Source organism: Calypte anna, chromosome W (assembly GCF_003957555.1).
Source record: "Calypte anna isolate BGI_N300 chromosome W, bCalAnn1_v1.p, whole genome shotgun sequence".
Taxonomy (NCBI): Eukaryota; Metazoa; Chordata; class Aves; order Apodiformes; family Trochilidae; genus Calypte; species Calypte anna.
Genome location: NC_044276.1, coordinates 13038168 through 13061539, shown reverse-complemented (window position 1 = coordinate 13061539; position 23372 = coordinate 13038168). Strand labels below are relative to the sequence as shown.

Genomic DNA, 23372 nt, shown 5'->3' with positions numbered 1-23372 from the left:
CTTCTGCGAGCCCTTCTATTTATGTTTGCGACGCCGATTTGCATAAGGCTCCGTCCCCCTCTGTAGGCGAGGCGGCTGGCACCGCCCCCCCTGCTGCCATCTAAGGGAAGAGGGGGCGTGACCTGGGGTGGTTCGTGGTCGCTCGCTGTCTTCCTGGTGCTGTTCACAGGATACAGCCACTTCCGCTATTTGCTTAGAAGCCGCACGATCATGGCGGAGCGTAGTCACCTCCCTCCCCCCGCCAAGCGTCTCTGTTGCAGACCTGGCTATGGGTCGGGATGCAGGCCGGGCCAGCGGGTGGGCGGCACCGGACTCGGTAGTGGGGCGCTCTGCGCCGGACCCTCCTCCGCAGCTGCTGCAGCAGCTGCCGCCGCCGCCGCCGCCGCCGTCGCCGCCCTGGGGCTACTGCCGCTCGGCAAGACCCAGAGCCCTGAGTCCCTGCTGGACATCGCGGCTCGCAAGGTTGCGGAGAAGTGGCCTTTCCAGCGGGTGGAGGAGCGGTTCGAGCGGATCCCGGAGCCCGTGCAGCGCAGGATCGTCTACTGGTCCTTCCCCCGCGGCGAGAGGGAGATCTGTATGTACTCCTCTTTCAACACTGGCGCCGAGGACCCTGCTGCCGCCCCCGGGGGAGTTGCCACCGTGCCCGGTGGGGTCGTGGATAGCGCCGCCGCCGACGAAAACCGCCTGCCTTTCCGCAGGGGCATCGCTCTACTAGACGGGGGCTGTGTCGATAACGTCCTGCAAGTCGGTGAGTCACCGTCCGGGGCTGTGCTGCGAAGCTGGGCCGCGGCCACCCAGACAGGGCGCCGCCGGCCTCCTTAGCTGTGGGTCTCCCCCAGCGTGTCACCCGCCTGCCATCCGGGGATCTCCATCCCTCTATGTGCGGCTCCGGCAGCCGGAGCCAACCCGCCTCCTTGGCGCGCCCTGGCAGCCCCTCGGGGGGCCGACAGCGCGGCCAGGGAGCTGCCCCCCCGCGGCCTGGCCTGCACGAACCCTTCACTCCTAGGCTGTAATTTGGAACGGGCAACTTCCTCTGCCAGTCTCCTACCCCTCGCACCCAGAACATGAAATAACTCCTTAGTCCCGCGCCATGGCGCATCTATGGCCCCCATCGCCAGTTGTCGGCCCGCCCTCCGGCAGGCGGGCTGGGCACGCTGCCTCCTGCCTGTCCCTTTAACTCCCCCGACGCGTCGCGCCCGCTCCCTGTAATCCACCAGAGTGTGGAATCACCTTTGGCTCTGTTCCCTCCCAGCCCCCATTCTCGGTAATCTGGGTCATCGCCATACCCCGAGACACAATAGCGAGGAGATGCCTCCGCCGCTTCCCCCGGAATCGCCGCTGGAAATGAATCCGCAGAAGGCGGCCGGTGGGGGAAAAGGGCGGGATGCGCCGTGGTCCAGAATAAATAAAAGAGGGCGCGAGACCCTAGAAGCGGGTGTGCGGGGGTGGAAGGAGCCACGAACAAAGGCGTGTGGAGGGCAGCGGCGAAACGGGGGAGGGGGAGCGCGTCGGGAAAGGCTTCTACTTCAGGGTAACTGCGGGAAGCTGTTGCAGCGGGGGTGTGAAGAGGCCCACAAATTACTTTGGGATGAGCCCTTGCCTGACAACGGCAAGGTGAGGAGGAAAGCGCTCCTGTTCCTCCGCCTGGAACAATATTCCCTCTCCCCATTCCGCCGCTGCTGCTCCCTCACCTGGCTGCCGCTGCTCTTCGCCCGCTGCAGGCCGGCGCCCCTGATTGGCTCTGAAGATTTGTGCTCTCAGGCCTGTCGAAGGGCTGCTTTCCTACTCCCAGACAACCTCCGTTGGGCAGTGGTGATGGTCCTGCAGGGAAGAGGTTTATAGCTTCCCCGGGAATATTCCCGGGGGGATAAGGAGAAGGAGTGCGAGTGTGGTGCGTTTGTACTTTGTGCGGCCGTTGCGTGCTAGGTGCATCGCCGTGTGGTGGCGCCCTGCGGAGGAGGCGACGACGACTTGAGCACTTTGTTCTTTGTAAATATTTTTTTTTCTTTATAAATATTTTTATATTTATGTTCTCTTCAGTTTTTTGTCCGTTCCTCCCAAAAGTGGAAGTTAGACAAAAGAGTGGTTTGGGGGATTTTTTGTTTGTTTTTTTTTTTGTTTGCTTGTTTTTCCACCGCTGGCTCGGCAATAGGGGAGCAGGGCGGAACGGCCGCTCCGTGGGGGCCGGTTCCTCTGTCCCGCCCTGTGCTGGGCCGGACCATTCCCCGGCGGTGGCTCAGCTGCGGCAGTTGCACGCCTTTTGTTCGCAGCGCCGTGTAGGGCTGAGCCCGTGCCCAACCGTGGCGGCGACCCCAGTCCCGGTGCTGCGGCTCAGGGTTGGAGGGTGCTGGTCTCCCTCTCGGTCTTGTCCGCAGCAGATTTAACTTTGCGGGCAGCCTGCAAACGTGCTTTCTACTTTCTGAAGGGAAGCTCTGTTTAGTTCTTGGACTAAGTGCCCTTCCCTTCTGCCGAGGTGGAGTGGAAAATTGTGAAAATGTTTCCTGTCTTCTGTTTTGTCTTTCTCTATTTTTGCAAAGTTCTGAGGTGCATCTGTGATTCCTCAAGGCTGGTGAAACCATAAGTAGGGTTTTTTAGTTAGTTTGGCAGTGCTGAGAGGTGGGGTTTTGGGTTTTTTTTTTTTTGTTTGTGGTTTTTGTTTTTTTGTTTTTTTCCCCTTTTGCTGCAAGCAATGAGGAATTACAAGAGTGCACATAGGGTTTCTTGGCTGATAACATGTAAGCTAGGAATTCAGTGTGAAAATAAAGCCAAGGGGTGATAAATAAAAGATGCTATGTTTTCTAGGGACACCCACTGTGGGCTTGACTTTACTTGTTTTCAGCAGTGGGATAGGCCTCAATGAGTAGTTGTGAAAGAAAAATAAGCTCTGCATAAATTCAAAAGAGTAATATTGGCAAGGGTCCAATGTGAAGAAAGAAAATATGTATAAATACAATTGAAGTGTTGACTGTTGCCTCTGGACCCTTTAACTGCATTCCAAATAAATGCTATATTACTGAAAATACCTTTGGTTGGATTTTGGGTTGTTTTTGTTTGTTTGGGTTGAGATTTTTTTTTGTTTGTTTGGGTTTTTGTTTTTTGTGCTTTTTTATTTAATGTTATGTGAGCCTCACATGAAAGGCTGTGGGAAAATAGTAGCGGAAGCTGGTGATAGGCAACATGTTAATTCTACTGTTATTAAGGGCATTGCCCAAATACCTCTTGAACACTGACAGGCACTGGGCACTGTTCCTGCTGTATTTAGCATTGGTGTGACCTCACCTTGAATATTTGTGAGCAGTTCTGGGCCCTGTAACTCAAGAAGGACGTTCAGGTCCTTGAAATGTATCCAGGGGAGGGCAACAAAGCTGGTGAAAGGGCTGGAAGGCATGTTCTATGAGGAGCAGCTAAGGATTTTGGAGAAAAGGAGGCTGAGGTGTGACCTCTCTATAGCTTCCTGTGCGTGGGAATGTTTCAAAACTGTGCCAGGAGAGGTTTAGACTGGATATTAGGAAGTATTTCTTTACCAAGGGGGAGATCAAACATTGAAATATAAGCTTCCTAGAGAGGTGGTTGATGCCCCAAGCTTGTCAGTGCCTTAAAAAGAGGCAAAAAAAAAATAAATCCTAAATCAAAGGAAGTTGACACATTAGTGACACGGACAAATAATCCTCTTAATAAAGTAGTAAACTTGTCTGCTAGCCTCTTTTGAAGCTGAATTATGCTGTTCTAGCATAATAATTATCATCACTTAATTTTGAAAGATTTTTCTCCAAAGAAGTTGGCTTCAAAATTCCATTTGCATCTAACATATTGATATTTTATAGCTTTTTAATATTTCAATCAGACATGAAGGATTTTCTTTTTAATTAAAAAAAAAAAAGAGTGCAGACTCCTAAAGCCCACCTTTTCAGCTGTGTAAAACAGATTTTCTACCATACATGTTTTTAATTTATTTCAAGCCAAGTATTTTTACTTAAAAATGTTAGTCTAAACATGAAAGTACTTTGAGTAAAGGAAAATTAGAAATTGACTGTTTCATTCAGCCAAATTGGTGAGTATACTAGGAGTGAGTGAGCAGACAGTTTTAGATGGTGAAGTGTATGTTTAATTTCTGAGGTTAGCCCTGAATTAGTATACAGTACTATATTGTCCTCACAGGTGTGACTCTCAAGGTTAGGAAGAGGTGTGAATGCAGATATATTCTAGGAGAGGAAAAAAACACAAACCAAACCCTCTGCCTCTGCTGGTATGTGTCTTCTTGCTTGGGGAAAGATGGAGATTGCCTTTGCTTTAGTGCCATAAAGTTCAGTTTTGCTGTTGTAACTGTATCCACATTAGAAGTATTCAAAGTGTTTTTTTTTGATATGTCATATAAGACAAGAATATTCTAGGACTACTATCTGTAATATGGGATCAGCTTGTTTTTGCTGCATAGACCCTGCTTGCTCATACAGATTTTCCTTTAAGGCAGTTCTTTTCAGGGCAGCATAAGGCTTTTTAATCATGACAGTCATGTGTCTTGGGTATGAATTGGCAAGGGAGTGAGTTGGAGATAGGAAACTCCTAGGAAAATAAGAAATTTTGAAACCTGTTGAATGCATGGGTTTAGTAAAAAAAAATTATTGTAAGTTAATTATGTGACTAAGGCTGTTATTTGTGGAGATACAAGCACTGTGTTAATCCATTAAGTTCTTCATGTCCTGTGATAACAAAATGGCCTGGTATATGCAGTGACCTTTTTCCAATGGGAGAAGGTTATGTTGAACTCTGCCTGTTTGAGGAGGATGAGAAGTTTATCTGTTGACATTCAGAAGAAACAAGGATGGTTTCTTCCTCGTGCAGTCAGCCTGATGTTGGAATTTGTTTAGGAGTGTATGACTAATACAAGTAATCCAGAATTTGTTAATACAATGTTGTAGTAGGGGAGTAAATGTCAGACTTCTTGCTGTTGTTATTTTTTAAACTTAGTTCCAAGACTACTAGAGTCCTTTGAAAATATCTGCAGTGATTCCAGTTCCAATTTGCTTTAAGAATTTACCAATATTTCCAAGTATCCCTTCATGAAAGGCGGATATCTGAATGCCTTCCAGTTTCCTTGTTAGATTTGAAATGCAATGCATTAATTAGGAAATACACAAGTTATTTTCATTGTGCATGGATGTGTGTTCTGCAGTTTAAAAAAAAAACACAAACTCTTTCAATTCCAGATTACTAAATGTGGAAAACTTTCTAAATCAGATCCTGCCTTTTTCAGTCTTCTCTAAAAATAACTAATCTAGATTTCAAGATAAAATAAGCATTTTAAAGTGATTCCAAGAGATTTATAGTTTTATAAAATTTTATACTGTTTCCATGTAATTATGAATCGTAGGATAAATGTAATAGGAGAGTGTCATTATTACTCTAGAATTTTTGAACTTTTTTTAAAGGAGAATATTAATTGTTTATCATTTCTCATCACAGTTTTTAAAACAAGGAATCTTCTTGTCTGTAAAAGTTTTATATTGGGTTGACATAACATAATTTTTAATAGTTTGTTTTGAGTCAGTTTTCGTCTTTATCATGTTTCATTTTCCCCCTAATTTCAAGGTTCTCCTCACTTCCAATAAAACAATTTTCATTTTAAAAGGTCGCTTTCATTTTAGGAAAGTGATTCCATCTTTTTATATGATTAGATGTTTTAGTATGTAGCAATTCTTGAATTTGAGCCAGTTATCATGCCAGCAATCAAAATGCTTGTTTGTGCTGTTTCTCTCTGCACTCTGAAATGAACAATTAAAAGCAAAATCTGTTTGCGAGGGTAGGCTGAAACAATTTAAGTCATCAATGGACAAATTGGTTTCCTTAAAAATCAGTAGCTATAGTTGCAGTGTTTTGCCATATCATTTGCTTTTTTTTTTTTAAATGAACCTGTTGAAGTTTAACCCTTACATAAAATTCTGGTAAAGTTCTAATTAAATAAACAAAACAACAACAAAAAAAACCCTCAAACCAAACAAACCCCACCCTACTTAGTATATTATTATGCTACATCAGTTTTACTGGTGATGGATAAAGTATATTATGCGGCACAATATAAGATGTCTGCATGAGTTCAATTTTAATGTTACCTGCTATCCAGGTAATCTAGTTATGTCAAGACAAATCCTGAAGTTTTGTAGTAGTTAACAAAATGTGATTGCAAAGTTATAGTATGGTGATTGCAAAGCTAAAACCCACTTGTAACTAAAGCTGCTGAGGAGTATCAAGGACAACAAGAAGGGTTTCTTCCAGTACATCAATAAAAAAAGGAAGAATAGGGTAAATGTAGGCCCACTGTTGAATGAGACTGGTGTCCTAGTGGCCAAAGACACTGGGAAGGCAGAGTTATTGAATCCCTCCTTTGCTTCAGTCTTCACTGCAAAAGCCAACCCTCTTGAATTCCCAGACCCTGGAGGTAAGAGATAAGGTCTGGAGAGAGGAAGACTTTTAGAGGAGGACCAAGTTAGACACCACTTAGCCAAACTGTATGTCCATAAATCCATGGGCCCTGATGGGATACATCCACAAGTTCTGAGAGAGCTGGCAGATATTATTGTTAGACCACTCTCCCATCATGTTTGAGAGGTCATGGAGAACAGGAGAGGTGCCTAAGGACTGGAGGAGGGCTAATGTCACTCCAGCCTTCAAAAAAGGACAAGAAGAAAGGCACGGGGAACTACAGGTGACTTAGTCTTACCTCTGTGCCTGGTAAGGTGTTGGAAAAAATTATTCTGGATGTCACCACAAAACATGTGAAAGCAAATCATGTCATTGGAAGAAGTCAGCATGGATTTACTGAGGGGAAATCACGCTTGACCAACCTGATTGTCTTCTATGACATTGTTACTGGCTGTCTAGATGAGGGGAGAGCAGTGGAAGTTATCTACCTTGATTTCAGCAAAGCTTTTGATACTGTCTCCCATAACATCCTCATTAGGAAACTCAAGAAGTGTGGGCTAGGTGAGTAGGCAGTGAGGTGGATTGGTAGCTGGCTGTGTGACAGAATTCAGAGGGTGGTGATCAATGGAGCAGCGTCAAGTTGTAACCAGCAGTGTCCTCCAGGGGTCAATACTTGGTCCAGTCTTATTCAACATACTCATCAGTGACCTGGATGAGGGGACAAGAGTGTATTCCCAGCAAGTTCACTGGTGATACAAAGCTGGGAGGGATGGCTGACACTCCAGAGGGCTGTGCTGCCATCCAGCATGACCTGGACAGAGAAGAACCTAATGAGGTTCAATAAGAGCAAGTGTAGGGTCCTGCATCTGGGGAGAAAGAACTCCAAGCACCAATATGGGTTAGGGTGTTAAAAATGACCGAGACTCAATATTCTGTTAATGGTTTAATTTAATTAATAAGATTGAAATTGCAGTGAGCAAAACAGCACTGGGTGCATGGGAAGTCTCCGCTCCACTCACATGCATGCTTCTAAAACTCTAGAATTACCTTATATTGATTACAATTCTATGAATATTAAAAAGGGGTGGGTTTACATATATATTCATAGGTATTACATCATGTTATTACAATATTCATGATAGGCAGAGTCTGGGTGGAGTCTAGGCAGAGTCCTCTCTTGGGGAGATATCGGAGGGGTCGTTAGGGGGTCTTTGGATGAAGTAAGAAGTCTTCCTCAAACTTGAACCCTTTACCTTTCTTGTTTTCACCGACTTCATGATCTTGTTACAGAGCAAAATTAGACCCTAGCCATAATTTTTCCCTTATCTGCTGGTTGTGGCATTTTTATGTTGTCTCTGTGCAGATGTTCGCATTCTTTTGGTGCCTAGTTAGCCTTGGCAGTGCCTTGTTTTAAGAACAAGACCCATGCTTCAATTATCGCCGAGACAGAAGTTAGTCTCCTTAAGGCCTTGTGTTGCTTACAGTTTTTGTGGAAAATTATCGGTCTCAATTGCTTTGTCTAGCCCCATATTCACTTTCTTCTTAGTTTAACTCTGAATTTCACTGGTTAGGAATACAAATTCATTAACATCATATATCACAATCCCCTGTTTTCTTTTTTATAACAATTATGAATTTGTATTCCTTTTAATAACTCTCTTCCTCAGAACTTGAGGATACACAGGTATGACACAAGTTGCACCCATACTTACAAGATTGACATTTAAATGGATCATTTTTACCATGTAATCACCATTTACAGGAACACAAATTGATATCATCTTCTTCCTCTTCTTGCTATTCGTCACCTGTATTTACCACTAACAATTTAAGGGTTTCATTTTTTACTTTTTGGACTTCTGATTGGGCAAATTGTGTCATACAAGGTATTAAACATGGTATAATTAACAATTCCCAAAATCCCCAACACCACAATCTCAATTTTTACCAGCCAATCACCTCCCAGGAAACTGTTCCAAATTCCTTCCAAATTTATTCCTCTCCAGGTCTAAACTGGAACGTGTGCAAGTTTCTTAATTTCCTGTACCAGCTCCTGTACAGCTTTTCCTTCATCATCTATTTCCAAGCAGCAATTAGTTAAATTAAATTTCCCACACCCATCTCCTTCACTTGCCATCGAAATGACTTCACCCCTGAAGAAGTGTCAAAATTTGAGAAGATAGGGGCCAAAATTGGAACAGGGTAAATGGATGCTGCCTGATGGACGAAAGATGTTACCAAAAGCGTACACCAGGCAAATTTTGGCAAGGATGTTTAACTTGTCAAAAGATTACTAGGAAAATATTTAAACAAGTAGCCATGGGAGGAAGAAAAACTGCCCAAAGGCCTTTTGAGAAAATACAAGTTTGCTTACCTAAAGTAGGAAGAATCAGATATTTATTGGTAACAATGGGTCATTTAACACACTAGGTAGAAGCTTACCTGGTAGTGAGAGCTACGGCACAGATGGTAGTAAAGGGTTTTTTTTAGATCGGGCAATACCTAGATATGGAGTAATTTATGGTATTGACTCTGACCAAGGCACACATTTTACTTCAAAAATAATTTAATTACTATGCAAATCTTTGGGTAACCATTGAGATTATCATACTCTTTGGCACCCGCAAAGCTTGGGCAGGGTGGAAAGAATTAATCAAACTATTAAGCAACAATTGGCAAAATTAATGGTTGAAACTCAAATGCCTTGGATAAGATGTCTACCATTGGCACTTTTAAATATAAGAACAAAACCACAAAGTGAAACTGGGTTATCACCATATGAAATGTTATATGGGATGTTGTGGTATGCATGTGGAATTGAAAATATAAAATATGTCTCTTGAATCAGTTTTTTTTCCTTTTTCCTTCATCCTGCTTGTAATTACCATATGTTTACCACAATGTATGCTTGACAGACACCTAGAAGATAAGGTTACTTATCAGGTCGCCCAAAACTAGCAGGACACCAGGAAACAAAAGATAAGAATGACTCATCCCAGGAAGCCTGGAGATTTGTATGTATCAGGGCCATATTCAATGAAGGGAGCCCTCTTTCTTTTTGGGGTATAAAAAACCCTAGGGAAAAAGGAAAATGCGGCTTCTTTGTCCAGACGCCCCCTCCTCTCGGCACCTCGGCTTCCAGCTACGAAAAGACACAGCAGCGGCCCGAACGGCAGAGAACCAGGAGCAACCCCCAGCCTGAGGCCAGGCCGCGCGGATGGTGATTAATTAAATTAAACCATTAACAGAATATTGAGTCTCGGTCATTTTTAACAGCTATGTACCTGACACACAAAGGAAATGCTGTTTTCTATTTAATTGTTTGTAGAGTTACAAGGACACCCTGTCCTTGATGCTGGATTAAGAGGAGGCACGAAGTGAAAAACAAGTGGCTCCCACCCCTGCACTAATAGGATTCGCTTTTGCTGCGTGTGAACAGCACTGAGTGACCAGTAGTAGGTAGGTTTGGAGTGCGGTGGAGGGGACGTGGACACTGAAACAGTATATAAACGGTTTTTGTACGTAATAAACTCGAAGCATCGATCATACCTCTGTGAGGACTCATCTTTAACTTTGCACCGAACCCTTAAGGTCACCCCCCCTCGAAACAATTGTTTTTCTAGTTAATTGTTCTTCTAGTTAACTGAAGAATGTTTGGGCTGTACTTTATCAGAAGCAATTTCTGTTGGGTCATGGTGGAGGCTCCATTGTTACAGTGGTAAAACAATAATGGTAAAACATAATTGGTAAACCATAATTTTGTACAACTGTCCAACAGACTTAAATATGGATTGATAAGATCACAGATTAGAACTGAATTTATTTTATTGTAAGATATAGTAAAATTGTGTATTAATTCTCCTAAACAGACAATAAATGTATTAATTTTAAAGCATTCTGTATTACAAAGAGAGCAGGTATGTGGTGTGTTGTTTTTGGTTTGGTTTGGGGTTTTTTCCGTCTATAGTAGTGAATATTTCTGGTACCTAGACTTGAGAAGAACCTAGAGGAGTTTTTTTGGTATGTTTGTCTCCAAGGCTGTATGTTGTGCTGACCTCAGAAAAAGGAATGGGGAGTGTGATATTAGACTGGATAAATGGGGGGATGTGAATCATGAATGTACACTACAGGGAATCCTGCCTGTTATGAGGTCCATCTCCCCCTCCCTCCTTGAATAACAAAATGAAGTTAAGAAGTAGAGATAAAGTGTTGAGAAACATCTACTGAAAGGAAGTAGAGGGGGATGACTGTTTAATGAGACACTGAGCTGTGATTTTAAGGAAGGATAAGGAGAGCCATAAAAGCCAGTAAAGGTCAAAAAGTTCTGAGAGAGGAATCATCAGTTTATAGAAGCACTGAAAGGTAAAGGAATGCATATCCAGAAAAGTTCTCCACTGGAGACCTTGTTGAGAGCCATCCTAATGTGATGCACTGCACTGGAACCAGCAAAGGCTCAATAGCAGAATCACATTCCAGTCAAGGACATCAGTGTACTCAATTATTTGGCAGTGAGAGTGAGATGATGGTGATGATGGTAGGGGCAGATGGTGATATGATAGCACCTCAGGCAGAAGTTATATGGGTGAATGAAATGGGGGACTCAGTAGCATGAGTGCAAAACAGTCTGTATATTAGTCTAGCATACATGTAACTTAATTGATAGGCGAGTGTTATCTGTAGCTGTGTTTTGGACTAGTTAGGTGGGAAGAGATAGCCTTGTATGTGACCTTAGTAAGGAAGTGAATGTCCTGAACTTTGGGATGGGGGAGTGTGGTGTGAGGGAATAAGCAGATCCACCTGTATCACAGATGCTGCTATCTCATTCTGGTTTGAAGTACAGTGGGAAGGGTATGTTTGCAGCATGGGCTGGTGGTGGGACAGTGTCATGACCCACAAGGTGGGTGCAGTACTGTCATGTCTCACAAAGTGAGCACAGTTCCCCAGATGTGGGGGCCAAACAAAATGTCATGTCCTACGGAGTGGGTGCGTCTCTGTGTCCCACAGAGTGGACACAGGTAGGGTTCCCCAGAGTGAGGGAGATTCAGACTGGACCTCCTTGCTTTCTAAACTCCCTCAGAGAGGACCCTGGGTGTGGCTGGGCCCAATCTCTTTTAACAACCCATTTGGTGAGATTAAGTTTGGGAATTCTCTGCTTGGTACTCAGGAGTAGGGAGGTTTGTATAAAAACACAACTTTACTTAAAGGTGAGTAAGATTATAAAGCATGTGAAATTACAACTAGCAGAATTATAAAGGATGGTACTTTCAAAGCAATGGATTACAATTTAGCAAAACTTAAGGAAGTTGTCAAAAGAACAGGTTACAACTAACAAAGCAACGGGGAGTAAAACTTTACAAAGCTGGAAACTGTTGCCCTCGTGCTGAGATAAGGTTAGACACAGAGACACAGAGAGAGAGAAAGAGATAAAGATAAAGGAGAGAAGATACCACCCTTGGATCCAGTGATGATCTTGGTAGGAAGTTCAGGTCCTTGGATGGAGGGCACGCATCCAGCATTTCAATTGTGCCTCTTTTATGCTGACTGACCCCACCATTTCGGGGGTAACTTTGGCATATCTTGCAAAGCCAGGTGTTCACTTGGACCCTTCCAGATGGGATGACACAGGAATAACCCTTATTTCTATGCATGTGCCCTCTCCAGTGGCTTTACCCGGGGCACACACAAGATGTCACTCTTGCTCTGCAGGGTACAGCTTGCCTGGCACTGTCTCTTATCAAATAAGGACAGTGTCCTGCCTGTCAGTGTGGCCATCAAACAGAGCTCCCCTTGTAAGGCCAGTGTTCAGCTTATCGGGATAGCCACTGAAGGAGGGGCTGCTCTTGCAAGAATAGGACCCTGTTTATCAGGGTGGTTACCCAAATGGGGGTCTCTCCTTGTGAGAACAGAGTCCAGATGGCTTATCAAATGAGGCCTCCACCCGAGCACAGTGTCCACTTTGTTAGGGTGGCTGTTTTAAGACAAATATTCTTTTTGGGATTCTACAGACGGCTGCTGAGGTAGCCTGCAATTTAATCTACCATCAGTAGCTGGGTAGAGGTAGTGAAAGTGTTATGATCCAAGCTATTATTTTATATTTTGATTGTGAGGAAAAATCAGCCACTACTCATAGATATCACGTGAATGTACAGAAATAACAGGATTTATGATTTAAGCAAATTACAAAGATTTATTTTAGGGAAAGGAGACAATAACGCCACCTTTAAAAGAAAAAACAAGTTTACAAGAGGAAAGAATTTACACAAATTAGTCACTTTGGGGAGAGAGTTGTTAAGAAAAGGAAAGAAAAACAAGAGAGCAATTAAGTTTTATCACCATCAGCCAGCTCTGGCCTCTGGCTGGAGGGGGGTGGGGCGGGGTGTAGGACCCGCCGTTCCTGTTTGGCTGTTGTTGTCCCCTTTTCCCTCTGCTGATGCTGTCCTGTAGAGAGACATTGTCAGCCAGGTGCCTTGAGTTGCCAAAGAGTGGGTGTGAGTCCACCTGTGCGTGATTAGGACAGGCCCCTATTGGGCATGAGCAAGATCAGGGGGCCAATAAAGGTGGGACACACACCCACAGAAGGCACCTCAGCTCACTCTGGTGCGAGGCATGGAGAGGCCAGCAGCTCATCGAGCCACTGGAGCAAGAAAGGCTCTACCCACTACACTTCTACCCCGGAAGCGCTGTGTGGTGGCTGGAGTCCTGGGAGAGACCAGCGACTCATCGAGCATCAGGAGCAATAATGGCTCCTCCCGCTACATTTGGTGGAGAATGCGGGCAACATAAAGAAGCAACTTGTGAAGAGCTGGCTACAGGAACATTCTCCCTGATTTAAGATAAATCAGGTGCCTCGAATTGCCAGTGAGTGGGTGTGAGTCCACCTGTAGCACAGGCCCCTATTGGGCATGAGCAAGGCCAGGGGGCCAATAAAGGTGGAACACACACCCACAGAGAAGACCTAAGCTCACTCTGGTGCGAGGCATGGAGAGGCCAGCAGCTCATCGAGCCACTGGAGCAAGAAAGGCTCTACCCACTACACTTCTACCCCGGAAGCGCTGTGTGGTGGCTGGAGTCCTGGGAGAGACCAGCGACTCATCGAGCATCAGGAGCAATAATGGCTCCTCCCGCTACACTGTCCTGTAGCTGAAGCCGAAGTGGCAAGAGAAGGGGGCGGGGGGGGGGGAGAGAGCCGCATTTTCTCCCTTTCTCTTGGAGTTTTTATACAGCAAAAAGAGGTTTTGTCTTTTCATAAATCACTGGCACACAGACTTGATAAAGATGACACAGAGATTTTGCCATCCCAAGAACTTCTCTTTTATTTATTATCTTTCAGTCCTTGTTACCTTGCTAAATTTATTATCTTTGTCTTGACCGTGTACCAGGAGGCGACCTGATTAGCAGTCTTATCTTTAGGTGCCTGTCAGGCATGATACAAAACAGAAGCTAGTTAAGTTTGGGGTAAAAATCTGTTAATTGAGAATATGCTTGGTATATTTTTAAAAGAAGAGAAAAAATACTGATTTGAGAGACATATTTCATATTTTAAAAGTGTTTACATCAGTGAGTTTTCAGCAGCATGTTGAGCACAGGTTGGAGGGACCTTTGACAGTCATCCCCTGCAGAGATCTGTACTGACACACCTTGTTCTCAGTACTAAGCAGTTCCTCTGTTCCATGGGTAAAATCACTGCCAGGCATTTGTTCAGTTTGTTTTTCTATGGGAATGAATATATTTGTGAGCAGGAGGCTATTGTGAGGTTTGTTGGCAATATATGCTCTAGGTGTCTAATGACAGTGGCCAGCAAGGTGGTTACAGTTTGTTAGCCCTGATGTAGGCCTGCTGGTATAGATAGAGGTATTAGGAGTTGTGTTATGATGAAAGGGCCTCTGTTAGCTTGAGTTGTGTCAGCTGTTTAGAGACTCTTGTACGGGCCTGCAAAACCCAGATTGTGTCATAAAGGTGTGCTGATTAAAGGCAAAGACCATTAGTCTATGGTCTTTTAAAATACAGGTTTAAATCTAAAATATAAGCCTGATGTCTATCTTCTTTCTAAAGCTGGTAACCTTAGGTTGCCTGACAAACATTATAAATGACAAAAGCCATAAACCTTTACTTTAAGAAAAGGTGAAACTTTATTTCCGCTTATATAGCAGCATTGTCCTCTTTCCCCCTCCCTTATTATAGGGAGAGTGCACATTCCTTGTTGACCAAGCCTGCTGCTGTGAAGAAAGATTCTGATACAGCACAGTGTGGTTATAAGACTTCCTTGTGAGTGTGGGAGTCCTTGTCCAGAAGCCCATTCTAGCAAACTTGCTTCCTCTTGTCATTTGGGGAACTCCTCCAAGGACAGACTATGAAACAGGCTCAACAAATGTTTTGATTTGTGAAATGTTCGTCATGAAAATGGTAAATGAAATAACTGACTCATTTGCTGTGCTGTGACTCATTTACTTCTCTTTGACTCATGGCGTAACTTCTAGAATAGAAAATGCATTTTACTCTGCTTTTAAAAACTTGTATTTTGGAAAATGGTTTCGTGAATGTCATTTGCAAACTTCACCCATTGTGAAAGACCACTGTGTGTCATTCACCCTGAAGTTACATGGTTGCTTTAGTTACATGGTTGACTTAAATGCAGCCTGCTGTCAAAAGGATGATGAAGTTATCAAGCTTGAACATTGTGCCAGGGCTTGTGGAGCTGTGTGGTGAGCCAGACAACTGGCCTACTTATGAATTCATATCTTCTAGGTGAGTTTTGCCTGGTTTATTGGACAAAACAAATGCTACTGTTGATTTAAAGAAGAGAAGATTGTAAGAGAAGGGCACTGAGAAGGGCAGGATTTATTTCTGTGCCAGTCTCACTTAGGCTGGCTTTAAGTGATCATGAAGCTCTTGACTGCTGCCTGGGGAAAGGAGATGGCGACTGTGCTTAGGAATTCATTATTGGCAAAAGGTGGCCTGATTGTTCCAGAGATGACAACATGGGCCTTTCCTGAGATGTGATGTGTGTTTGGCCTGTATGAGTGAGTCATCTTCCACACCTCTTTATTCATAGTGTTTTGCCTTATAAAATCTTGACCCTACCATACTTTGCCAGTGTTTAAAAGCAAGCCAGACCAATATTTACTTTAGGAGTATAGAAAAGGGGAAAGAAATACCTAACTACTTACTCCAATTGTGCATGCTCACTTCTCTTTGCATCTGCATAGCTGTTGCAAGAGGTGTTTTTTGCCTCTTGAGACAATACTGAGCTTCAGCATACTTATACATAATATACACTTTTGAGGCAGTTTTTCCTCTTATTACACAGTTTGGTGACCAAATAATGCGTTATGTTTTATTTTCATTGATAGCATTTTACTTCAGTTGCTAAAGTAAGTATTCATATTTTTTTGGTCTGGTTAGGCATGCTGAGCCAATATAGCTAAGAATGAGCTGGAATATCCTCTTTGTTTCTCAGTCTTTGCTTGGTTGCCCCTCAACAGTCATGGAGGCTGCAGGGTCATGATATAGTAGAGACTTCAGTTGGCTTGCATGATCTTTGTTACTGGTAGTAATGCATGAGAAGGAAGTGATGGAGCAGTGTAGTGAAATAAGGCAACCAGGTGCCACTAATTGCCAGGTAGTGGGCATGAGCTTGTGTTAAGCCCACCTGTGCCTGATTAAGGCAGGCCCTAACTGCACATGAGCAGGATTAGGGGGCCAATAAAAGGTGAGGCTTGAAGCACAGGCTCAGCTCATTCCTGAGGAAGCCAGCAGAGAGGCTAGCTGATTCTGGAGCAATACCATCAAGCCAGGCTAGTCAACCCTGAGGGCAATAGACTTGGAACGCTATTCGTGAGTTTCTGCTGGAACACCTGTTTGGACCTTGCAGCGCTGTGGCCTAAGAGAGGTTTGTCTTGCAACAGAGCAGTACTTGGAGATCTCAAGCTGAGTTTGTAGCGTGTGTGTGTAAACCCTTATTGCTTGTAAACTGAGTACTTTTGATATGGACCTCATAAAGTTTAAAATAGCTTTGTGAGGTCACAGTATCAGTGCTACTTCCCCAAGTAGGACAGTATTGCCTATAATATTGGTGCTTTTGTATAGCTTGCATAGTGTGGAAGTTAAATTACAGACAGCTGCTCTGGTAAGTGAGGCATGTTTACTGAATTGTTCTGTTTTCAGGACTAGAATAAAGCAGATGTGTGTGATCTATTCCAGATGGATTGAACTAAGGCACCACTAAGCTTACCCTTAACTAGTAGAGGGATGAACTGCATTGGAAGCCCTGTTTCATGCTTCACAATGCAAATGAGTCCATTTTCATGGCAGAAATGGCTTTTTTCGACCATAAAGAGCTATTGCACAGGGCTTTATGTAGGCCTGTCTGGGATGTGACGCTTTGGCTTTCTCAACTGCTTGCACTGGGGGAGATTAAAGCTTATCAACAGGGCTTGCTTTCAACAGTAGCTTGTTTTGATGTGGAAGGATTGATTGATCTGGGTTTCTCACTTTCTAGAGCTTTTCTACAGGTCTGTCTAGAAGATTGTAGCCATCAGACTCTTTAAGGCATGCATGAGGGGGAGTCCTTGGTTGTAGAGAGCTTAAGCAGAGTACTTTACCTCTCTTGATTGTCTCCTACTGGAAAGGAACCTGTATGATCTCCAACCCTAATTGAAGTGTTTAGCTACCTTCCCTAACTTCTGCCAGTGTACTGAGAGTGTTACTTTTTATTGAAAATGTTTATCCAGGCTGCTAAACTAAATATTTCCTTATTTAAGGAAGGTGAAGTTACTCATTGTCATGGTTTAGGTCCAGCTGGTGCCAACCAGGCCTCTGCTTGCTCATACCCCACCATGGGACAGGAAGGAGAAAATTGAGTATACCCTGGGAAACAGACCTTGAAAACAGAGGGGTACAGGAGGGATGGTTGTACTTCAAGGAATAAGTTTTGAAAGCACAGGAGCAGGCTGTCCCACTGTGCCGAAAGGCAAGCCGGCGGGGAAGACGACCGGCCTGGCTGAATTGCGAGACTCTGAAAGAAATTAGGGTTAAGAGGAGGGCCTACTAATTATGGAAAAAAGGGCTAACTACTGAAGAGGAATTTAGCAATATTGTTAAGTCATGTCGAAAGAAAATCGGACAAAGGCACAATGCGAATGGAATCTTGCCACCTCTGTGAAGGATAACAAAAAGTCCTTCTACAGATACATCAGCAGCAAAAGAAGGGGCAAGGAAAACATCCATTCTTTACTGGACACGGGTGGGAATATAGTTGTCAAAGATGAAGAAAAGGCTGAGGTATTTAATACCTTCTTTGCCTCAGTTTTCAACAGTAAGACAGGTTCTCCTGAGGACAGCTGCCTTCTGGAGCTTATAGAAGGTGACAAGAATCTAAACAGCCCCCCTGTAATCCAAAAGGAAACAGTCCATGATCTACTCAACTGCTTGGATCCCCACAAGTCTATGGGACCAGATGGGATCCACCCAAGGGTGATGAGAGAGCTGGCAGAAGAGCTCGCCAAGTCTCTCTCTATCATCTACCAACAGTCCTGGCTCACTGGGGAGGTCCCAGATGATTGGAAGTTGGCGAATGTCTTGCCAATCCACAAAAAGGGCCGGAAAGAGGACCCAGGAAACTACAGGCCCGTCAGCCTGACCTCAGTGCCTGGCAGGGTCATGGAACAGATCATCCTCAGTGCAATCACACAGCACCTGCAGGATGGGCAAGGGATCAGACCCAGCCAGCATGGGTTTAGGAAGGGCAGGTCATGCCTGATCAACCTGATCTCCTTTTATGATCAGGTGACCTGCCTGGTGGATGAGGGGAAGGCTGTGGATGTGGTCTACCTGGACTTCAGCAAAGCGTTTGACACCGTCTCCCACAGCATCCTCCTGAAAAAACTATCAGTCCACAGCTTGGACAGGAGCACCCTGTACTGGGTTAAGAACTGGCTGGAGGGCCGGGCGCAGAGTGGTGCTGAACGGGGCTGCATCCAGTTGGCGCCCGGTCACTAGTGGTGTCCCCCAGGGATCAGTGTTGGGCCCAGTTCTGTTTAATATATTTATAGATGATTTAGATGAGGGGATTGAGTCCATCATCAGCAGGTTTGCATATGACACTAAGCTGGCGGGGAGTGTTGATCAGCTGGAAGGCAAGAGGGCTCTGCAGAGGGACCTGGAGAGACTGGAGAGTTGGGCTGATTCCAATGGGATGAGGTTCAACACGGCCAAGTGCCGGGTCCTGCACTTTGGCCACAACAACCCCATGCAGCGCTACAGGCTGGGGATAGAGTGGTTGGAGAGCAGCCAGACAGAGAGGGACCTTGGAGTTTGGATTGACAGGAAGCTGAACATGAGCCAGCAGTGTGCCCAGGTGGCCAAGAAGGCCAATAGCATCCTGGCCTGCACCAGGAACAGCGTCGCCAGCAGGTCCAAGGAAGAGATTCTGCCCCTGTACTCAGTGCTGGTGAGGCCACACCTCGAGTACTATGTTCAGTTCTGGGCCCCTCAGTTTAGGAAGGATATTGAGGTCCTGGAGCAGGTCCAAAGGGGGGCAACTAGGCTGGTGAAAGGACTCGAGCACAGATCCTATGAGGAGAAGCTGAGGGAGCTGGGGCTATTCAGCCTGGAGAAGAGGAGGCTCAGAGGAGACCTCATCACTCTCTACAACTCCCTGAAAGGAGGTTGTAGCCAGGTGGGGGTTGGTCTCTTTTCCCAGGCAACTCTCAGCAATACAAGAGGGCACAGTCTTAAGTTGTGCCGGGGGAGGTTTAGATTGGACGTTAGAAAGAATTTCTTTACCGAGAGTGTGATCAAGCATTGGAATGGTTTTCCCTGGGAAGTAGTGGATTCTCCATCCCTGGAGATATTTAAAAAGAGACTGGATGTGGCACTCAGTGCCATGAGCTAGTAACTGCAGCAGTAGTGGTTCAAGGGTTGGACTTGATGATCTCTGAGGTCCCTTCCAACCCAGCCAATTCTGTGATTCTATGAATACTCTCGTCAATTTTGGCCATCTATCTTGTCCGGTCTTCCCTAAGGGTGGGCTGCAGGTGTGACCTCTTTTCTCCTTTTCTCCTTCTGGGGAGCAAAGTGTTCTTCAGAACTGAGCAGTGTCCTTGGTTCTGCATACTAGTCTCTAGCAGTAACTATAAACATCAAGTGTTATCAGTCCTAGAAGCACACACTGTCTGAGAAACTTGCTGTTAATTTCAGCAAGTGCAACTACTTACAAGAGACTTAGCTAAAAGCAAAAGTACAAGACAGAAAATCACCTTTATCCTGACCCATACCAGGACAGAGGGAAAAATATATTGAATATATTGAAATGTTTGTGGTTTTGAGATATTTTTTTTACAGCTTTCATTTTCTGTCAGTAGTAGTAGGTTTTTCATACATCTATAGGTATTAATTGTGTGAACAGCTAACAAAAGCTTAGTCTTTCAGGGCGAGCTGGCCTCTGGGTAGAACAAAGGCATTCAGTAGGGTGAAAAGCTTTTTTTTTTCAGAAGCACAAGTATAAAGGCAGCTGGCAATATGAGTGCCAATCAGAAACATATCTGGAAACTTAATTCCTCTGGTTGTGTTTCCAAAGTGCAAGGATTTATTTTTTACCTTACTGTCTTTAGCAAGGTTATTATTTAGTGAAGAAAATTGTATGGTGCTGCTTTTTGGGATTTTAAAAAAACTGCTGTAATGCACAGCATTACATTTAGTTTAAATTTAATTTTGTTAAAGTAGAGGGAAAAAGTGCAAATGATATGATTTGTGTTGTGAGGGATTAGGGGTTCGGTAGGGTTAAACTAGATTAAATAAATCCTGTAGGTCTTGAAGCTCTTTGGTTTTCCTAGTTTGGCATTACACAGGAGTGTTATGGAACCACTCATTCAAATAAGCACCCCCTGCTATTTATAAACTAGTATCTTGATGTGCTTGCTTTTGTAATACTTCTTCCACATCCATAGCATCTCTTAATTTTCATAGGTGTTATTAGATAACATTTAAGGAATGCTACTCATTTCCTCATTATTTTTTATATCTAAACCATCACAGAAACCCCTTGATCATGCTCTATGACTGCTTTAACTCAAGTTCTTTGTTTACTCTTATATTTAACCCCATCATTCAAAAAGCAGTATTCTGAGAACATTCTTACGGAGTGCGTTTTCTGCTTGAAGGGTAGCCACTAACGTGTGACTGGGTCGTTGGGGGAATGCTGTGCTGGCAGAAACTAAATCAAGTTCTCCAGGCACAAAGAACAATGCTGTTGCACGATAATGAGAGAGCAGCCCAATTCCACTTTACAGGCCTTTACAGTGACCTATAGAAAGTAACCTCTTGTACAAGTGGAACAAGGCAATGTTGCAAAATTTAGCTTGTTCATTTGCTGAAAGTTTGTCTTGATGACTGAAACTAAAGGTTTTATTACAATTGCTAAACAGATGTTTTTGTATTTTGGTTTATAAACTGTCCTGAATCTACCAGTCTAAAACCAACAGTAGAAACTACATTTCCTTTAAATTACAGAGCATTTCTAATGTGATGTGACAAGCAGAAAGAAACTTTACAATCCCACAAAAGGTCATAAAGCAGGTATGTTTATTATGGCACCAGGTGCAAGTGGGATCTCTCCTTCTAATTCTCGCACACCGCAGCTAAATGCATGCAACTATTTATTACCCAAAGTTATACGTATGTATTACAGAGGTATGCATATGCATACAATAAGTGAGGTTATTCAAATCAGCTATTAACATAAGTCTCCACCCATCTCTGCATGCACACTATTGCCTCGTAGCTGTAGGCAGGGGTCTTTGGGATGAAGGCTCCAAGTCTTCCTCTCAATGAATTTTTTACCTTTGGCACAAAAAGCTGAGTCATATGCATCAGCGACTGCAAAGCCAGTTAAGACTGGTTCTTATCTGAGGGGTAGATATTTCAGGCCAGGTGGTTTCTGTCTAATGCTTGGCTATACGTTGTTAGTTCCCATTATCTAAAGAATTTCCCTTAGCTAAAAAGTTCTGCATTTTCCCATCTCAGATGTGCTACCTCTTTTAAAGTGTGTGCTATTGAACACTTTGGGAGGCTTCCTGGAGAAAAGTGGTATTAACTTAGTAGTGTTACATGATATCAACCAAAATAACATCTGTCTTCAGCGTTTCATTTTGAGCTCTAACTGATACTGAATATTTGTTTTCGGTTAGTGCAGTGGTGTTTTGGAGGGGGGGGGGGCACAGGTAGCTCCTGTGAAAAGCTGCTGGAAGCTCCCCTGGTTCCAATTCTGGCCCTACCTCTGGCCAAGGCTGTGCAGATATAGGAAGCTGGATGTGCCTCTGAGAGTAACATATTCAAGAAAGGGGAAATGAAACTGCAAAAAAGTCCTGCAGGGTGGAGTAGAGGAGGAGGTGAGACCAATGCCAGAGCAAAGACACCAAGGCCAGCGAAGAAGGAAAGAGGAGAAGGTGCCAGAGCACAGATGTCCACGCAGCCTGTGGTGAGGTGGCAGCTGTCCCCCTGCAGCCCATGGAGGAGCACAGTGGAGCAGTCGGTGAAGGACCACAGTGGGGCAGATATGGATTTGTAGCCCTTGAAGTGTCACTGGTGGGCAGATGTGAAGCTGCAGCCTATGCAGGATCATGGAGAAGGGCAGAGTTGAGTGCTTAGGCTGCTTTTACAGAGGATAAGATGCAATGTGTTAATTGAACAATAGAAAACAATTAAAAATTATTACAGCCACCTTTTTTCCTAAGCTCTTTACCTTGTTTACAAATTGCTCTCTTTTGCATTTATTTAACTATGTAGTCCATAAAGAGCAAGAGATTGTCAAATGTAGTGAAATGAGGCAACCAGGTGCCACTAATTCCCAGGGAGTGGCATGAGCTTGTGTTAAGACCACCTGTGGCTAATTAGGGTGGGCCCCCACTGCACATGAGCAGGATTAGGGGGCGAGTCCTGAAGCACAGGCACAGCTCATTCCTGAGCACGCATGCAGAGAGGTCGGTTGGTTCTCTCAGTACTGCACTACCTTCATTGTGCCACTAGCGCTCATCGCCCTTAGGGTGAGGCTCTGAGGAGTCTCAAACCCGCAGCCTCTGCATTGCGGTACTGCGTGCTTGCCCTCATTCTCCACCAGGGTGAGGCTTGAGGGGTGCAGCCCCCTAGTCCTGCTCATGTGCAGTGGGGGCCTGCCCTAATTAGGCACAGGTGGGCTTAACACAAGCTCATGCCACTCCCTGGGAATTAGTGGCACCTGGTTGCCTCATTTCACTACAGTCAAATTTTAGGGTTCTTATCTTAAAGGGCATAGTGCATATTTGAAAATTGTTTTTAGAACAGTTTGCTGAATTACTATGTATAGGGTTATCAAAACACAGCATGCTCAATCCTAAATTATACAGTTGATCATACCATTCAAAATGTTCTTCTCTATTAGAGATAAAGCTGGGCTGACTCTGATGTAGGAAGATCATGGATGGCAATCAATCTGTTTGCTCCACAAAACCAAAATGACCTATCTCTTTTGTAGACTTGATACTTTTTATCTCACTTGTGGTAAGCTTTGTCAGCAATTGAATGTGCCTTCTAGATTATGGAGAGTCAACATCAGTGGAGCTCAACAATTCATTTCCATTGTATTTGAGAGGTCATGGCAATCTGGTGAGGTTCCCACTGACTGGAAAAAAGGTAACATAGCCCCTATTTTGAAAAAGGCCAAAAAAGACCTGGGGAACTACAGGCTGGTCAATCTCACCTCTGTGCCTGACAAGATCATGGAACAAATCCTCTTAGAAAATCTGCTGGGGCACATGGAAAATAAGGAGGTGGCAGCCAACATGGCTTCACTAAGGGCATATCACGGCTGACCAATTTGGTGGCCTTCTCCAACAAGGTTACAGTGATGGTGGATAGTGGCACAGCACCTGATGTCATCTACCTGGATTTGTGCAAGGCATTTGATACTGTCCTACACA

The 23372-nt window shown here is 44.3% G+C and overlaps 1 protein-coding gene across 1 annotated transcript in view; it reads left to right on the top strand.

Annotated features, from left to right (window-relative positions):
- Positions 1-210: 210 nt before the first annotated feature.
- LOC103538534 (zinc finger SWIM domain-containing protein 6) overlaps positions 211-23372 on the top strand; it is a 161562-nt gene continuing 138400 nt past the window's right edge. The window contains exon 1 of the mRNA XM_030468330.1: positions 211-748. Coding sequence (XP_030324190.1) covers positions 211-748 — 538 coding nt within the window. The remainder of the gene's footprint in view (positions 749-23372) is intronic.